Below are 20,271 nucleotides of genomic sequence, written 5' to 3'. Positions count from 1 at the left end.
GCATGCTAAAGCCATATGAAAGATCCTCCAAATCAATGGACTTCCGCACCATGGATATCTACACTCACCCGGATCAGCATACCGAATTGGCTGTGGTTGCAAATAGTTAGGCATTCCTATTTAGGATGGGAATGTTGGGTACCAATATTAAGATTATCGTGTTTTCGGTTTCTGGTCATGATTGTGTTACCAGTGCAGTGATATGCATCAGCCTTGCTGCTGGATGAAGTGATTCTCACACACTATTTCTCCTAGTGCATTTGCGCCAGTGTAATGATAGAAAAATTACAGCAGTACCTGAGACTTCTGACCTTTGACCCCCCTCCATTTACTCAGGCTTTGCTGGGGTCATGCTCTCCATATTGTTTTTTTTTCGTCACTTCAGCAAGAACAAAGTTAGAGCAGGTAAGTTTTCCTCCCATGACAAATGCAAAAAAGGAAGATTTCAGTGATCACATGGAAATTGAAAGTGAAACACTAAAAGATATTCAAATAAAAAACAAAGAATATAAACTATTATTTACTAGCCTACTTGTAGGAATCTCATACTGTGCTAAATTAAATTAGCCAAATGAAGACTTAACATGCAAGGAGAAGCAATAAAAAAGAGGAAAGATACATTACATTACACCAGGGTGAGCAACACCAGTCCTGGGCTGGTCTGCCAGCTTGTTTCAGTTCCAACCAACTGTTGGTGCACTCCTGTACTTGAGCATAGTAAAATCTTTAGGATAAACTTGTAGTCTGCAGCTGTACCTGGTGCATATACAAATGTTTGATCAAGATATAATTTCGCTAATTAAGATAATTAAGTGCAGAAGTTGGTTATCCGTGGAGAACGCCAGAGTTACTCTGAACAATACAAAAAAGAGAGACTAGTCAGAATATGAATTGGCCATGCAAACCTGGTCGTGTGTTTTCTTCTTTCCAAACTGTTTTTGTTTGTTTCTGCAGTAGAGAAACGCCGACGTGCGGTCCCCCAACACAAAAGGCACGCACGGCCGAATTAAGATGACAAAGCCATATATATTGTTTTTTTTATAGGAAAGCTTGTGATCTGTTTGGCTTTGACATCATTTTATATAACGAGGAACTTACACATCCGAATTGAGGGGTTTGACTTGAGTGTGGAGGGCGAAACATTTGTTTCACAAAGCGCATTTCCAGCCACCGACCGCGTTCCTCTTCAGTGCTGTTTCACTTCCTCTGAGCGCTGTGTGCGAGCAGCATTCCGGCCATGCTTTCTCAAGACTCGGATCATCCCTCGGGTCACCCAGACAGAGTTGAGAAACGTTAATTTTTGGCAGGAAGGTACAAGGCTGATTTCTGGAAATATTAAGCCCCCGCCTCCCCCAAGCAAAACAATTAAAAGCCACAAAAGAAACATCTCATAGATGTTATTCTGTAATATGACCCACCCTTCCCCCCAATCTTTTGCCATTTTAATGTCTTTTTTATGCTGCTAGGGTATGTACTAAAACTTCAATAACTATTCAAAAGTTTTATTTTAACTTGACAATGAAAAGTATATCAGTAGTAGTGGGCTATTTATACACAGTCATTACAGTCATTATGAATTGTCAATAACAGTTCTGCTTCCTATTTAGATATGACAAATTAACTGTTACAGTTATGGATTCTTATGGTTCTACAGTTATGGTAATTTATTATTTGCAATCAAATAACTTTGGAGAAATTCTTTAATAATGTAATTCGAACCAGACCGGAAGGTCGCCGTCCGCTCAGCTGTAGTAGCAATGACGTTCCATAAGGGAGGCGCGTCGATCGCGAAACCCTGAGAAAGCGGAGCCCGGAGGTTAGAGAGGAGTCGCACAGGGCGAACAGCTGTACAGCCCTGTACAAGCGCGTCTCAAGTGCCGCTTCTCTCAGGTTCACAAGCTGGGAGATTTGGGATAGTCTTGAAATAAACATAAAAGGCATTCGGATAAGAAATTAAAGTCTTCTTCGTGCACAAAACATGGAGAAGCATGAAGGTATGTCACTTCTAGCGTGAAAGAGATGAAGACGCATAGACTAAATAGCCTAACTGCATGAAAAAATATAAACCATAAGTAGATGGATTAATATCCTAACCTTAAACATGTTTATATTTATATGAATCAGTCCACAAGGCTTTAGTCGCTACGAAAATATCCGATTGAATTTATCAGTGTATCAGTTGACTAAATGTGACAGACTGTGGGAAAGCCAAAGTTGCGCTTAGCATCTCTGTGTTCAGTCTTGGCTGCAGAGATACGTGACAAGGGTAAAATCTAAGAAGCAAAAAAAAAATATCTTCCTGCATACCATTACTATTCTCTTGGAATCAGGATAAATATTTCATGAAGTGCATAGCGTATACAGTCAAGACGAATGTGGTGGCAAATTCAACTACATCTTACTGTACAGAAAGTCCTCGCGGCGGAAACTCTTTGGGGAACAGTTAGAACCTGTCTCGGACTCTCAGCCCGTAGCCTGCCGATTAATGTACTGCAATTGACCTCTATTTTTTAAAGATAACTGTTTGAATAGACTAGATTTCTGTTCATGACGTTATTGATGTTATGGCTCTCGGAATGGGGCAAAGTAATTTGGGTTGTAGGTGGGCGTGGGGGCGCGAGGGGTGTTGCTGTACATGGTGAAAACTTGAATTCAATGTGTGTGACAACCTTCAGTTAATTTGTATCTCCAGTACCATAAAGTAAGTAAAGTATGCCTCTTTCTTGACAGTAAAATGTTTTACTCTTACAGAGCAGCCTGCTGTACATTGTGCTACTCTGGTCCCCGTTGATCCCTTCATATGTTTTAAGTTAGAGTTCAATTGACACTGGAAATTCTGCTGTGCTTGAAAACATTGTTTAAAGATAGGCTATGTATTTTGTTGGCATGTACGCATTTCTGGAAATTAAATTGTCATGTCGCACGTAATAATACGACGACAAGGTAGGCTACTACTAGTGCTAGGCTACTACTACTACTCCTACAAATACTACTGCTATTAATAATAATAATAAATGATGATGATAATGATGATGATGATGGTTATCATAAACTTTATCATACACATAATAATAACAATATTATTAATGCTACAAATAATGTTAATTATGATGAATAATAATAACATAATAACAATAATAATACAAATAACAATAATAATTATGGTGATGATGATGATTATTAAAATATATCATAAAATGTTATGGCTTCATTGGTAGCGCTCACTATTAGCACAGTGGGAAGTATTTGAATACCTACAGGTGGTAGAATATTTAATTTGACTGCTACCTCTGTGTAATAGTAATTTATTGAGCAGTTGAAAGCGTGGTCGTGCCAGAGATCCAGCAGCACTTAACTGTAAATATTTACCCTGGCCTTACTGGTTCACTCGTCCATCCCTTGCGGGGGTGTAAGCTGTTTGCTTCTCCATTCGTCCTTCACCCTGCATTAATATATTTTAATCATACATAAACATGAATGTTTGGGAAATAAGCCGGTAGTGAATTCCAGTAGCTGCAACAATGCGTCCCTCTGGGATTCCGGAGATTCCTGTGGCTGCTGAGCCGTCAGAGTGATGCTGCTCGCGGGTCCAGAGAGGGCCGGCCATTCACACCGGAAAAATGTGCAGTTGGACCCCAAATCAGTGAGACCCCTTATTCCAGCTTCTTTCTTCTACGTTTATTCCCTGGGAATACAAAACTAGTAGCCTTCCCTGCTGGTGTAAAAATCCAACTATGACCAGCTGGAAATGAACAGCTACCAGTTGTTTCAGCTGGTCAAACCATGTTGAGTATGGTCTGAACTGGTGAAGCTGGTGAAGCTGTTTCAAAACCTAGCTTGAGCAGTTTTTTCAGCAGGGTAGTCTTTTTAGTAGCCTTTCTGTGTGTGGTTTTCATGTTCTCCCTCTGAGTGTGTGGGTTTCTGCCATGTACTCTGGTATCCTCCCACACTACAAAGACCTGCAGGTTAGGCTACTGGGGCGGTGGCTCCTGCCATACTGGTGGAGGTGGTTTGAGACTCACTAAAGTAGGTCAAGTATACTGTATACAAACCTTTAAAGAAAGAAAATCCAGCCACGCAAACACCGTTGTCAGTAGGCCCTATTCTTAATAGAAAGCTCTTCATTTTATGTTCTTTGTTTTATGTCAATTCATGTTCATTCATTCAATGATTCTGAGGAAGCTACAATTATGTATGGAGGAAATTTCATGCCATGAATTGGGGCACATTTAGTTGTCTTCAAAATCTCTCGTGTGAAGAATCGACAATATCCTTGTATGAGTTCAGCAACTCTTCCTCGAAAAGTATTCATCTCAAAAGTCGGCCTATTCCAGTCATGGTCATGCTACGAGACAGTACAGAGATGAGATGAACCTGAAAAAGAAGTTGAGATCTGCCTCACAACTGCTCAGCCACATAATATTTGGACTAATTGCAGACAGGGGGAGGTTTAAAACTGGTGGGCTGTTTGCAAACTGTTTGTGCTGGGGGCGTGAACACACCACAATGTACAAACACAAAACACTTTATCTTGTCCTTTGTCTGTTGGTCAGAATGCGTTGTTTGTTAAAAAAGTCATGTTTAGTTTTCAGTAGGCTATACTGGCTTGAACCTGAATGGAGAGGGTACCCCCACTCTTTGCATCTCCAAACCACCCCACACACACACTGCAATTCCCTTCCAACCTCCCTGTTACACCCTAGGCCAGGGATCATCAACTCTAGCTCTCGAATCCGAATCCAGCCCTGGTTTTCTTTTCTCCCGGGTAATAAGTGCTACTGATTGGCCAGACTCCCACATAAGGGGGGGTGCAAAACCAGCAGTTCTCAGCCCTCGGGGACCGTCAGTTGCTGATCTCAGCCCTCGGTTATTTAGCCCCCAGCAATCTCCAAACTAAATCACCAAACTAACCATTCCGTGTCCATCCCGCATCTGCTACATAGCTATCTCTAAGAGCTCAAATCCCCAAATTCTCCTTTAGACTTCACTGGCCTCTTATGGGGAACTGGCTACATTTGAAATCTCTCAAATGGCAGCCCCCCTCCCAATGAGATGGATCGCCCAACCAATTGTGTGAATGAAAGAGTTCACAGGCAGTGGGAGGAGGTCTGTCACTATGGAGATCTGTTGCTGAGTAAAGCTGTGACATCATCAGCGCCTGTATGGCCTACTTTCTTAAGGCCTGTCTCATCCTGCCAGTTTAACTCAATCCTCAGGATAGCTCCTATTGGCTAAGCTCAGCTGTGGGCCAAATTGCAACACACAAGGGTCCTGTAGTCTTCACATTGGTGGTTCTACAGCTCAGAGACTGTTGTTTCTTTGCTTTGTTTCTTTGACACTGTCCAGTTCTGTCACCGTACATTCCATTTATTGCGTGGTGTGTAGTAGCAGTTCCTTACACAGCTAAAATAGTGTTCAGTGTTAAAATCCAGAATTAAAATTCAGTTTCGAGGCACAATTTTTACAACCCTTTAATTACTGATCTAAATGAAATATCATGGAGCACGTCTTGACAACACATAATTCCCGGCTTAATATGCACCATATATGAAACATTTCCACGTTTAATACAAGACAGTATTATTCAACAGTAAACTTCCAATGCTAGTTTTTCATTTATAGAATGGGAATTATTTTTTCTTATTTGTGTGACTATAGCTTGATGATTTATAAAAAAAATTGTAGATACTGTGACTGTGGAGTTATTGTGTAAATTCCTGTGTGTGGAATTTTGTGCAGTGTACATTTGCGTTTGGAGCTCAGGGAAGCAGACTGAACCAGTGGTAGCCTCATTTTATTCTTCATCACCAGTGCTGCGCATGGACTTGTGAGTGCGCATATGTGTGCGGTTATCTACATGCACTTTCAGTGTTTTGTTTGTACTATGGAGTGCTCGCTGCTGTATTGTTAGAAAGGCAGATAAAAGGCTTGCACCTTGCCCTTGTTCGCACAGTCACCATTGACCGCGGAATGCTGACATCAGCCAATCGCAGGCCCTCGGACAGAGCGGGCTGGCGTTCACTGTGAGCCGGAAGTTTTGCCAGCCGGTGCTGGTCGACGATCTGTTCGCCTCAACGATCTGCTCGGGGTCCTTGCATATCTTTGTTGTGTAGTGATGTATCGTGACATGTCACATTTTGATTGGTGTAGACTAGTGACTAGGCACGGAAAGTACATTCCTGACATGTATGAAACATGAAGAGAGCTCAGTGCAAGTTAAATATTTATAAATGTACATATACAGTCCCCTCCAAAAGTATTGGAACAGCAAGGTCAATTCCTTTTGTTTTTGCTATATACTGAAGACAATTCAGGTTGAAAGATATACATGACATGACAAATCTGAATTTCAGCTTTTATTTCCTGGTATTCTTTAATCTAGATTTGTTAAACTACTTAGAACATATCACCTTTTGTGTCAGACCACCCAGTTTTTAGGTGAGAAAGTATTGAAACGTGTGACTGACAGGTGTTTCTTGTTGCCCTGAGGTATCCTGTTAGATAGATTGGTTAAACAATGAATGGTTCTGAATGTCTTCTACTCTTGGTTTTAGCCTTGGGTCTCTGGCAACTTGAGAAATGAGAAATGTGTTGAAACTAATTGAGAGGAACTTTATCATGCAGCAAGACAATGACACAAAACACACTGCCAACAAAACAAAGGACTTCATTTGGGAGAGAAAGTGGATGGTTTTAGACTGGTAAATCTTAACCTAATAACATTCATTTCACCTCCTGAAAAAAACCCCCAAAACAAACAACAACCGAAAGAGGCTGCAACAGAATGCAACAGTTTGGGGATGTCAATGGGTTACAGGCTTCATGCAGTTATTGCAAGCAAGGGATATGCTACCAAATGTTATGTTAAATGTTATTTACTTTAATTTACTTAAATACTCTCTGTTCCAATACTTTTGCTTACCTGAAAACTTCCTGGGTGGTCTGATACCAAAAGTGCTATATTCTAAGTAGTTTAACACATCTAGGTGTAAATACTAGGAAATAAAAGCTGAAATTATTCTGAAGGGTGATAAGGTAACAAGAGGAATGTTGGTTGGTGTGTCCGTGTTGGGGGGGCTATATATTTTTCACTGTTGTTAGTCACTGTGTTTGGTTTCCAGGGACGTAACATATCTACAGACTCTTGGTACCTAGCTGTAAAACTTAACTAATATTATGATTATCAATATTAAATTGATAAATGCCCAATTATTGCGGATACATAATCATGTTTTTGTTTTGTACAGTTATGTTATCAGACCTAGCATTAGGTAATATGATGAAACATTATTCTGAAGTTGGTGAGACATAAGGATGAGCACTGAATACAGCACTGAGTAGTGGTATTCAACTGATGTGGTAGTCATACAATATATTATGTATAATTAAGGTAATGCCTGAAGTAATGAGATCATGAACATTGAGGGTTGTCCATTTGAGCAGCAGCACAACAGATGTCTCAAGTGGAATTTGTATGATGATGCAGAAAATAATGTGACTGAAAAATGTGTCCTGTATGTATTGTGTTGAAAACAACAGCTTTTCATATCAGGAGTACAAGAGTCGCATGGATAATTTGAGCCAATACTTGAAACACATTTGTTGTGCTGATAAAAGGACAACTTTAGTCACAGTTTTAAATTTCAATAAAAGTGGGCTCTGTTCTGTCTGAGTATTAAAATTAGGGGCGACATTAGCTCAGGAGGTAGGAGCAGTCATCTGGCAGTCAGAGGGTTGCTGGTTAGATCCTGCCCTGGGTGTCTCGAAGTGTCCCTGAGTACCTAACCCCCAATGCTCCTGATGAGCTGGTTGGTGCCTTGCATGGCAGCCAATCGCCATCATGTGTGAGTGAATGGATGAATGAGAAGCATGAATTGTACAGCGCTTTGGATAATGGTGCTATATGAATTCCAACCATTTACCCTTTAAAATATGTGTGATTTAATATTGAATGCTGCCATTTTGAGCTGAAACATTTACTGTAAAATGAATGAAAAACTATTAATAATTGACATTACTAAAATTAATGATTCAAATGTTGAATTATTGTCAACTAGTTTGTTTGACACATTTTCCCGAAAAGCAACTTTACTTCAATATGCCAAAAAGGAAAAAAATCTCTGCCTTGCCAGTCAAACCCCCATAACCCCCATCCCCCCAACCCCGCTAGTCCCAAAAGTTGGACCAATCTCATTTTTTACATTTTGAACTTATGCAGGGATAAAGGGCTGCAGGAACCTCAGAGGGTATTCCTCCACAGAGGCATGCTGTGCTGATAAGGAAACTATGAAATTTGTACCAAATTCAGATGATACACTTCTGCGTAGTATAGCGCAGCAAATCCAGAGCTGCCAGTACTGGACTTATTTCCCCGTGGACAGCTTCCTCATGGAAGTGTAAAGCACTAGATTTGTGAAACTTGTGTTTTGGTTTCTTCTCATCAGATCAAGTGCTACATTTTAAAGCAGTTGTGCAGGTTGAAGTGACTCTTCTGTGCAGATGTGTTCAGGGTTCCAGTGGTTGTGTTCTGTGCAGATCTGTTCTGGGTTTGAGTGGTTGTGTTCTGTGCAGATGTGTTCTGGGTTTGACTGTGCTCTGCAGTTTGTGAAGGTTTGTGATGTGGGTTGGGCCGGTGTTCTGTTATGAGCCACTGCTGGAGGATCTTAGCTGAGTAGCTGAATTATAAAGCATAGTGCTCTGTGCTGATTTCCTGTTTTCAAAGGAGTCCTGTGGAGTCTGACTCCAGACCTCTGCTGTCCCTCTTGCTTCCTGCACTGCCCTGGGCTGCTGCTAAAAGTCGGGAAAAGTGTAGCTTCACTTGTCAGGCTCGTAACTCACAGTCTACCCGCTTTCCAGAGATGTCTTTTGTTATTAAACCAGTGGTCAGTTACTTCCTTTGATGAACTGTAATCTCATGCAGGTGGGTACAGACTGGAGGTGATGAAACAAAGTGCAATTCATTTTACTAGCCTGTGCAGTTAGTTAGCAGCTAACCTCGGTTGTCAGGGTTATAATCTATAGCAATATGAACCTGACTAGGTTGACACTCTGGCATGAGATAAGTCTGCACAGTATGTGTTTTCCTATTAATACTAACTAATGGTCAATTCTGAGAGTGAAAGTCAGACAGGAAGTGAGAACAGTGTTTGAAAGAAACAAAACTTCATTTCGAAAGAATTGCCAGTGTGGGCAATTGGGTACAACCTAGCCACTGGGATTGAATGGAGCTTGTCAGAACAGTATTGTTTGTGAATCATTAAAGCATTCAAGCAACTTTCTCTATGGGATAGAAAAGACTGCTATTGAATTTGAACGGAACAAGACTGTAACAAAGTGATGCGCTTGTAGCTTCTCCTCTGAATCCACACAAGCTTAGCTGCCAGGCTGTAGAGTGAAAAAGTGAAACAGCTGTTGATGTGTTTTGGAAGACAGACAGTGCGTGCTTGTCTGCACACAGAGGAAGTTGCAGCAGTAAGCACATAAACTCACCGAGCACTTTATTCTGAACATTTAAACTTTCTTACACCTACTTATTCATGTGATTATCTAATCAGCCAATTATCTGGCAGCAGTGCATTGCATACAATCATGTAGAAATGGGTCAGGAGCTTTAGTTAATGTTCACATCAACCATCAGAATGGGGGAAAAATGTGATTTAAGTGACTTTGACTGTGGAATGATTGTTGGTGGCAGACAGGGTGGTTTGAGTATCTCAGAAACTGCTGATCTCCTGGGATTTTCACACACACTAGTCTCTAGAGTTTGCAAAGTGAGCAGCAGTTCTGCAGAAGAAACGCCTTGTTAATGAGAGAGGTCAGAGGAGAATGGCCAGACTGGTCAAAGCTGACAGGAAGGTGACAGTAACGCAAATAACCATACATTATAACAGTGGTTACAACGCATCATAACTCTAAGTGGACAGGCTACAATAAGAGAAGTCTAAAAAAGTCTAATAAATATCTAATAAAGTGCTCACTGAGTGTATATTCATTCAATCGTGCCATGCAATGTCATATTTGGGGCACTTTGACATAAAAAGTGCAATATCTAAAGCTAGAAAACAGAATTAATGTTACCATAGCAACAGTCACTAATGTTATCGTAACCTCACAATTGGTTGCAACCAATGGTAACCAACCTTGAAGCAAAATGACTGTGAGAAGAATGTGCAGCTCAAATCTGTTTCAGCCTCACTGGCACCAGTAATGCAAGTTCTGATTACTATCAGTGTAGATCCTGTTGGCTGATTTGCAATTCTTGCTGGTGGTGACGGGGAGAATTTTCTGTTGACTCAGTCTCTTGCAGTCATGAAATACACTCAGTGAGCACTTTATTAGGTATTTATTAGTCCTATTATTGAGACTTATGAAGTCTTCTGTTGCTGTAGCCTATCCACATAGAGGTTTAGCACGTTGTGTGTTCAGAGATGCTCTTCTGCATAGCACTGTTGTAATGCATGGTTATTTGCATTACTGTATCCATCCTGTCTGCTTCGACCAGTCTGGCTCTCCTCTGACCTCTCTCATTAACAATGTGTTTCTGCCAGCAGAACTGATAATCACTGGAGGGTTTTTGTTTTTCGCCCCATTCTGAGAACTCGTTACTGTTACTGTTACTGATGCTGTTGAGTGTGAAGAGATGTATACGGAGGTGTGGTCTGAGGGGTCAGGTGACTGCCCTGTATACATATTACCAGGTGCAAGTGTCCTGAAACCAAAATAAGCCAAACTTCTTTTAAAGAGGTCTGACCACACACATGCACCAGTGTGCTCTGAAATGAGTGTGTGAACTGGAATGTTTCCTAACATGAGAGTATGTGATCGCAAACAGGTGTCATTAATTCTAATTTGCACTTTAGGTTCTTAGGTTCTAATTAGGTTCTACCACAACTGCATATGTAAAAGTTGTTACTTCCAGCTGCATTTCAGATTGCGGCCTATGATATGATGGTCGTGTTCTGAATGTAAAATTAGAAACAGAAAGCACTCAAATGCGCAACAAGCCCATGTAAAAATATATTTTGAGTATGAATATGCAGTGTTTTTTTGTCGGTTAAATGAGAAATATTAGAGAACAAACTTCAGTGAATTAATTCATCATCTGAGCTAAATGCAGAGAAAGCTAAATAATGTGGAAAGGTATTGTGGCTTGTGACTTTGACTCCTGGACCATTACTGTATAGGGAGATGATTATCCTACTGAACTATCTATCTAAAACTATCTCAGTTCAGACCAGGTCCCAGCTCAACATGGTTTAGCTGCTTGGCCAGTTCAGACCAAGTCAAGCTATATTTCGGAACAGCTGGTAGCTGGTTAACCAGCTCATACCCAGCTAGACCCACTTCATAGCCAGCTCATCTCCAGCTAGACCATCTTATGACCAACCTGACCAGCTCAATTTTCAAGCTAGCATAGCAGGATTTTACACTAGGGTACTACATTGCAGTTGCTGTGCATGGTTTTTATTAGACCTGGAAGCTATTTTCCCCTGAATGAAGGGATAACCCTGAAACACGATGTCCCAAAGCAGTGATGGGAACCGGAGCTGTGAGCGACAGCCTTCTTGTGTTGTTATTCTGGCTTTCGGGTGAGACCTGGAGCCTTTTCCACAGGATTACTGAGTTAGCCGGATAACTACACTGAGTAAAACCTGGAAGCCTCCCAAATCTGCAACATGAAGTAAAAAGAGCTGTTCTGGGTATTACTTCTGGGTCCTGCTTTGTGGAACGGTCCCTGGGAAACAAGGTCTCGTATTTGCTATGGTTCCCAATGCTGTGCTCATAACTCCAGCTGGACTGTCAGAAACTCAGCTTTTTCACACGTGAGTTATGCAACATGAGCACCAGCACGCTCTCCAGCCAGTTCACTCGGACCAGGAAAGAAACTCACAGCTGACCACCAAAGCCTACCCAGAGTACAGATGTAACAGATAAAACCCTCAACCATTGGAACTCCTCTGTAACAGAGAACAGGACTTTGAGCCAAAATGGATGATTACAACATAATGTAATGTAATTTGATATGCAAACCATTTGACAAAGCCACAGAAAATAGAATGCAAGGAATGTGTGGTGGGCGTGGAAAAGGAGTTGTGGAAATGTCCTGGTTCCCCTCAGCAACTCTACTGTAATAAACCCAGTGCTGTTGTACTATTGTACTATTACCACATTTATGTACAGTAGCTACAGTGCTATCCTGTTCCTGTGTGATTATCAGGTTTTGGTCTGTATGATTTATATACCTGCACCAATTGCATCTCGAGACCTTAGAATTATAAGGTTCTAACTGACATTTTTTGACAAAAATGAGTTAGTTTCATAAACATGTTGTTTATAGGGTCATTTTATAGGATTTAGAAATTTTAGAGTGTATGTCACTTTGATTTATGAAGAACTGTCCATTTCAGTTTTGTTGGGTTAGGATGTGAAACTTTGAACTTTGAAGCTCAATATGTCAAAACTACTCAGAACACAGAGAGAACCGCATAATTCCAAAGTTACAAGATGACATCTGTTGTGCGTTGCAGTAGGGAGTAAGGTCTTGGGACATATGTGGTTGCAAGTTTGAATCCCTGATCATGTGATCAAGGATTATTTTGATCAAGTGATGAATTTTAAAACCTCCTCATGAGACCAATCAGCAGAGTGTTATAGGGAACACAAATCATTCATGGATACCATCCATCCATCCATTATCTGAACCCGCTAATCCTGATCAGGGTCGCAGGGGGGCTGGAGCCTATCCCAGCATACATTGGGCGAAAGGCAGGAATACACCCCAGACAGGTCGCCAGTCTATCTCAGGGCACACACACCATTCACTCACACACTCATACCTACGGGCAATTTGGACTCTCCAATCAGCCTAACGTGCATGTCTTTGGACTGTGGGAGGAAACCGGAGTACCCGGAGGAAACCCACGCAGACACGGGGAGAACATGCAAACTCCGCACAGAGAGGCCCCGGCCGACGGGGATTCGAACCCAGGACCTCCTTGCTGTGAGGCGGCAGTGCTACCCACTGCACCATCCGTGCCGCCCCATTCATGGATACTTGTGCTAAAATTGATTAAACACAAATGTAAAATCAGGATTTTGATCCTGGTATATGGTTCCTACACACATTGAGGAAGAAATTAGGCCTATGATACCATAAGCACCTCATTGTGTGACTATGGCCCGGTCAGCCAAGGAACATTGAACACAAAAACCTGTTGTAAGCATTCTCAGTTCAGCTTCCTACATCCTCGCCTTTGATTGGACGGGAGGGCAGAGATCACAGAGGCAGGATGAGTTACAAAGGGCAGGCCTTAGATCAGATGCCAGAGATTTTTTTAAGGGCAGTGGGCAGTCTTGTGTACTCTTCACCTTATTCACTCAGGAGAGAGTATTGCGGAATACGAAGTGTCATGGCAAGGAGATTGTGACACTTTCAGACAGACGCGGTTCTGGTTCTGGCTCTGGTTCTGTTCTGGAGTCTCAGAACCTTGGTGCTTTCTGACGAACCAGCCCGCGTCCATACCAGTTTAAGCTGAACCAAAGTTCTACCGCCCTCCATCATGAACGGAGGGCGTTGCGCAATGCACAAGGCAGGCGGAATGACACGCCCACTGATGACATCACGGTTCGCAAGGAAAAACCAACTATTTTTTGGTTCCAGCTGAGAACCAACTTTTCAGGTTTTAAACCAAATAATTTTCGGTCTGAACGTGAATTAGGTTTGGGAACCGGAACCGGCATGGAGCCTTGCTGGTGTGAAAGGCCTAACAGACTCCCTGTATGCCAGACCCGGCTGTAAAATCCAGCTTTGCCAGCTTGAATATGTAGCTGGTAAAGCTGGTCATAATCTGGTCTCGCTGGGTATGAGCTGATCAACCAGCATGGCCAAACTGGTCAAAAAGCTGGTCTATCGGTATGAGCTTGTAGCTACCAGCTGCTTCAAAACATAGCTTGAGATGGTGAAACCATGTCTGATATATGGAGCTGGTCTGAACTGGTCAAATTTAAGGACTATAAACATAGGCAGAGGATGAGTTAACATGTCAGTGAGCCTTTTTCAATGATAGGAAGGGACTTACAATGGTCTTGTAACAATGGTTTAACACAAAAATCTATTGTACCTTTAACTCAGTTTGTACAACCCTGAATATGTGCCCTGCTTTCCGAATGCAGGCAAGGAACGATGTGGCAGCAATCTTCTCCACCATGAGTCTTTGGCTCTAACAGCTTTGTTGTGTAGAGCTGTAGAGTTTTTACTATTTTTTAGATGAACATGAATCATTGTAGATAAACATTTACCCAATGAGATGTTTTAAAAAGCAGAATGTTAAAGCTATGAATGAGCACAAACAATTGCACAGAAGCCATCATGATGCATGGAGTCTAATTGTTATCCTTTTGTGGTGGTATCTGCACAATATTGCGGCACCGTTGTGTCCATTACGTATTTGCTTCTGAGGGGTGATTTTGTGCTGCTGGGCTTCATGATGTTGCTCTAACCCTAATCTGACCAAAAAATTCAAACTTGTACAAATGGAAATATTGCACATTCACAGTGGTAAATGTTGGAAAGCTGCAGTGTATGCAGTGAGGCATGACAGGTGCATCATATTACAACTAACAAAGAAATCTCTGCAGTGGTCTCTTCCCTTACTGTGGCCTGTCTTCGGGTTGAGACCAAATAGTTTAATAGTTTAGTTTTACTCGAATATAAATCTAATAATACTATAATATAGTGTGTTTTGCCATTTCCATGTGGGGGGGGGGGGTTCATGTTAGCAGCGTATTAAATCTCGCAACATCTATGGCTCATTACTTTTTTTGATATTTCGCTCCTAGGGGTGTGGTCTGATGCTGGTTTTGAGGATAACAGTTTTGATATAATTTTGATGTTATCAGAGAATAGGACAATGATTATAGTTGCCATTTTGGGCCAGTAATCACATCCGTGTAATTTCTGTGTCTTGGGGAAGTAATGTAGGCTTCAGTATGCTGTGTGTGGGCACGCATTGATTGCGTTCGTGCGTCAGCGTTTGAGCCGCTGTTAGAGCCGTCTGTTTGACACAACCTCCATCCTCCCTTCCCCTCGACCCACTCCACCCACTCCCTCTCTCACACACACAGTAACATACACATGTACGCACACACACAAAAGCACAAACAGGCAAAAACAAAGAAACACATATACACAGAACTGCATAAACAGGCCCACAGACAGACACAGAAATGCGCAAACATTTTCAAAACATACAGAGCACACACATGTAGTAGCTATTAGCAGTGCAACCAAATCAAAATATCACAGTCAGAAATTTGCAGAGGTGTTGCATTACAGAGATTTTCTCCTTAAAGCTACCAGCTGTTTTAAAACCAAGCTTAAGTTATTTTTTTCAGCACGTGTAGTCACATGAAAGAACTGGGATTTGTCCCCAAAAAAACATAATCAGTTCTGTTGCTTCCAGGTATCGTAATTTTTGGGGTTTGGGGATATTACTGAAGTACTTCTTTTAACATGAGAAGTGCTCAGCGTGATGTGAGCTTTACTATCAGCCTGACATTGGTCATTGGACAGAAATCGGCCAAACGTCATTGTTAATGTGAATTGTGAATTGACATGAAAATCAGACTTTATGTAGTTTTATTTGAAGGTTTTACAAATGTGTGTCCAGGCTTTATTTCTGCAGAAAAAATGAAAACATACTACTAATTTGCTAAATAAAATTATAGTTGTGATAACTGTCTTGAGAAAATTAACTTTCAGAAAGTTAGCAAAAATGAGCCCCAACAACTGGAACTGAAAAAAGTAAACATGCCCTTTCCCCCAAATCAGTGTCTCTGAAAAAGGTTTACTAATCTCAGATCATTTGTTTTGATTGGCCGTGTCCCATTAGACCAGATCAGGTCACCAGTAAAAGTGCACCATTGGAACTCATAAATTCATGAGTAGTCATGTAGACATTTCTGTCAGTTCAGAAAAAAAACATTGTTCGTACTTGGCACTGCAGCATACCATAACTGTTCACCAGGCTTGTGGGAAAAGTTGATAGGGATTTATAACGGGTATTTGGTGGGTTGGAACTTTACCTATGAAGACGTTGCTGAGCAGTTATAATCTCTCCAGTGTGGTGACGTGTCCTTACTGCAAGAAAGAGGCATGATTGGATGAGATGAGCTCAGGCCCCTCTAAACAAACAAAGCTACCAAGCCATATTCGATACGCCAAAACGATTACTCATGCTAATCGTCTGCAGCTCAGAACGCCAGCGGAAAGCACGATAGCATTTCCGACGAACTTGCAAGTGTGACAAAAACAAGGTCAAGCCGTGAAATGGTTGCTCCACGTCGACTGACATCTCTGCAATTCCGGGAAAGCGAAATAAGGGAGGGGATTGTGTCTGTGAAGATTTTAAAGAGGAAATCTCTGGACTAATGAAAAGAGTGGAGTGTGCTACAGAGGCTCTGGCTTTCACCATCTGCTTCTATTTTAGCCCCAGCAGCAGCAGCGGGTTACTGGCCTCAGTATAAGGGCCAGAGCTGAACCCCCTGCCGGATTCCCCACTTTTATGGGGGTCTTGATTAAACCCAACTTGTTCAGGCTACCGGCTGAGATCCCTTTGAACTCCTTGTCTGACAGATGAACCACACTCATGATTACGGTGCACAGACCATTGAATGTACAGGAGTACGGTTAGTAAGTATGCTGTGGGACCCAGCCTGAACACACACGATTGCAGTGCACTATACGAGACCTGGGCCAAATGCATAATTGTTATGGATTCAAATACGATCTTGCCTGGTGCAATTGAGCCAACCAAGAGGACCAGAAGATGGGGTTTGTCCTTTTTGAGAGTATTTCATAGGTTCCAATACATCAGACAAGCTCAGTAAAGCATAGAAAAGTATTTGAATCCAAAACAATAATTATGTATTTGACTCACGTCTGCACTGTAGACAGTCTGAACGGAGGGCCGATGCAAGACTATAAAGTTTTACCTCACACTTCACAGACAGGATGTGCCAGTTGGATCATTATCTATGGTAATGCATCACACTTTCAGTAAAATTAAAAAATGTTGGCCTCATAGAGCTTATGTTATTGTTTTTTTATGTTTAACATTTTCTGGCCTCGTAGAGCTCATGTTTATATTTTCTTGAGAATCCGATACAGGTTACACCCCAGCACTTAGATGTCTGGGGATGATGTCACTAAATATGAATCTGCCTGTGTAAGAGGGCTTGCCTCGTTCTCCGGGGCGTTACTCCCACATCAATCCCTGTATGAGAACATCCCAGAGTATTCGCCGTTGCTGATGGTTCGGTATCTCTTCCACGCAGGGCAGCGGAGGAGCCCCTGCTGCACAGCTGCGCAGCGAGATAAGCGCGCAGCGAAAGTGCGGCGGTCTCAGACTGTGATGAAAATAGAAGCGCTAATGGGGCGCTTCTCTCCAGGCTAGAGTAGCGCTCTGGGGTTTCCGAGCAGACCCTGTTAATTAGTTTGAATGTGTTTATAACAGAGGGCTCAGAGAAGATACGGCTTGAAGAAGGTGTGTCATTCTCTGGGTCGCCAGATCTCTCCGGGCCGCCGAGGGACGGGGTATAATCGGCTACCAAATTTGGAGAAAAAAAAAAAAGAGATATGAATTGCCAGTGAATGCAAACAAACATTACATGCACGCTATCCACAAACAAGTCAGAACAAGTATATGTTTGCAGAATTACGTGCACATACTGTATATTCTTCCTTCCATTGACTGGTAATGTTTCTTTCATGTGGGCAGGGAGTATTTGTGAAGGGATTTAGCCTCTGTTGTCCAGCTGTTCTAAACATGGCACTGAGTGGGAACAGAAACCCTGAATCTTAGCACAGAGAGCACTTCTGTGGTTCGCCTACAGACAGAACACTGACGTTGAAAATAACACATTAGCTCTTTGAAATAAATACAGTGAGGTTAAAGTAGCTTTATATATTTAGACTCAGGGACATGTTTTGTGTTTTTATATAACACAGTGATGTGATGCTGAAGTTTTTTTTTACAAAAAGTAAAAACTATTTTGGATTCCGTTTCTCAGCACTGGGAAAAATTAATATGTGTCCCAGTTTTTAGGTTGAGTGAGCCTTGAGTGAGTTAAATCCCGTTTTACATACTACATGCAGCCAAAGATACATGTAGAACATCCAGGGAGTTGGTTTTATCTTGAGGTGGCTATCACAGTGTCTGGTCTCAACATCTCAATATCTCTGATTCCCAAATCTGCATTTATTGGCCATCTTCTCCCCTAATTACATTTCACTCTGGACTGAGTTCTGCACTATTAGCGATTAGACAGTGTCATTTTGCATCGGATTTTGGTAGTTTGTGTGTGTGCAGTTTTGCCTGGCGTGCTTCTTTACCGTTTCATCATTTTTTGTGTTGTCAGTGTCTAGTGGATGTAGTTGGAGAGATCGGTTGGGTAATGACCCATGAAACAGCAGAAGCAAAGTCAGAGGATTTGTGGCTGAGGTTTCCCTGTGATGTGCTAATGGTCATTATCACTTAACTTCAGTAAACTGGGTCATTGAATGGTGTGCTAGCTATTTTTGCAATACATACTGTTCACAGTATATATGACACACTAATATGAAGTCACTTAGTTTAAGCCACAAGATCATGGCTAAAACTCGTTTTTAACATTGATGTTATGCATGACATTCTAGCAAACGTGGCTAACATTGGTAACATTCGTAATGGATCATGTCTAAAAGGAATATAGTTTGTAACATTAAAAAGGCAAGCTGTAAGTCCATTACAGATCCACTCACTGTTGGAAGTATTTCATTGCTTTTGCTCATTGCACCGCTGTACTAACAAGTCATAAACTGAGAATTATAAGGTTCTGAGAATTTTGTGATATTGGGCTCCAAGCAGATAGGACTTTTAAATGTAGCAGTTTTTCATACTTTTAAACAGTGTTGTTGTATAAAACTTTGGTTCTGGGGTTCCAACCACAATTGTAATTTTAGTATTTTCATAGAATTTTTACCCTTTTGATGTTTAGAGGGATTCCTAACCCTCCTAAGTCACATTGTGCTCCATGGAGATCCACCCAGGACTATGTGCATCTGACCACAGTTGAATCTAGTAGTTGTTGCATTTCCCACAGAATTCTATGCTGACATTACCTTAAACTCTGTTCCTCAGGACACATCAGCAAATTGAGCTGTATAACAGTTCCTGCCAAACATGCCCCAGCAATCACCCCCCTTTCAAAGCCCCTGAGGTCTCATCTTCTAGCCATGATAGCCATAATTATATGCAACCAGGCCAGCCTCGAACTGTTGTACATGAGCCTGACATTAATTAAGGAACCATGACGGTAATGAGGCACCAGCTTTCAGTGTGCTCTGTGTTCCTCATTTACTCAAGTGGTTCCACCTTTTTGGCTACTACCTGTACATACAGTATACTGTTTTTTCACAGTTTAATGCATTTTAATGTCGTTCTGTGCAGGGCCACACACATGTGTGTGTGTGTGTGTGGGTATCCTTACCTCAGAATCCAGTATAGGTATCTAGTATCTAGTATCCCATGGCCTCCACAGAATTATAGGTGAATAATGTTCCCTTCCTCTGAGTCAGAAAGGGGATCCACGGCTGGTTCGATTCCAAATTTTACGGTTTCTTCCTAACATTCCCTTCCCTTGCTTCAAGGGCGGAATCTCAATTATAATTCAATTTTATTCCCTTGCTCCCTCGTTCTTCCTCCCTCCTACCAAGGGTATAAAGTGCAAGCTTCCAGCAAGAATGGAAATCCCATAATGCAATGTTCAATGTGTGAAGAAGAGAGAAGCGAATCAGTGCACTTTCAAATGGAAGTGGCGCATGTTTTTTAATTGGGGGCGGGGGATTAAGATCTGGGAATTTTACTTTAGCCTACATGTTTTTTCTGGTGTCTTTTTAAGAAATCCTCTCTGGTATTTTCTAAAATGTTTTATAAAACCAGTGGCGTGTTTTTATTAAGCTAGAGTGGCTATTATTAAATATTCAGGAACATTCCAAAGTCATCAGATGGAAACTTGCGCTGAGCTGTTGTTACTTCCTATATAGCTTGCGAGGGTGGTTCTGTTCTGTTTTGGTTTCTTCATCATTTGTCCTCCCTTGTACCTGTTAAGTTTGCTTGTTTTTAGTAATTTAGCCGGTAAATACCTCCCTTGACGGAAGGACAGTGTTAAAATGGATTTGGACCATAGCACAGGTGCAAATGGGCAACAGTTATGGGAGGCTGCCATCCAACC

The 20,271-nt window shown here is 41.6% G+C and overlaps 1 protein-coding gene across 3 annotated transcripts in view; it reads left to right on the top strand.

The window, feature by feature from the left end:
* Nucleotides 1-1,817: 1,817 nt before the first annotated feature.
* Nucleotides 1,818-20,271, top strand: part of afap1l2 (actin filament associated protein 1-like 2) — a 64,303-nt gene continuing 45,849 nt past the window's right edge. For all 3 annotated transcript variants that reach the window (XM_061232204.1, XM_061232203.1, XM_061232202.1), the window contains exon 1: nucleotides 1,818-1,994. In XM_061232204.1, coding sequence (XP_061088188.1) covers nucleotides 1,979-1,994 — 16 coding nt within the window. In that variant the 5' untranslated portion in view covers nucleotides 1,818-1,978. The remainder of the gene's footprint in view (nucleotides 1,995-20,271) is intronic.

The sequence above is a fragment of the Conger conger genome, chromosome 2, assembly GCF_963514075.1.
Source record: "Conger conger chromosome 2, fConCon1.1, whole genome shotgun sequence".
Classification (NCBI taxonomy): domain Eukaryota; kingdom Metazoa; phylum Chordata; class Actinopteri; order Anguilliformes; family Congridae; genus Conger; species Conger conger.
This window is presented reverse-complemented; position numbering and strand designations above follow the sequence as displayed.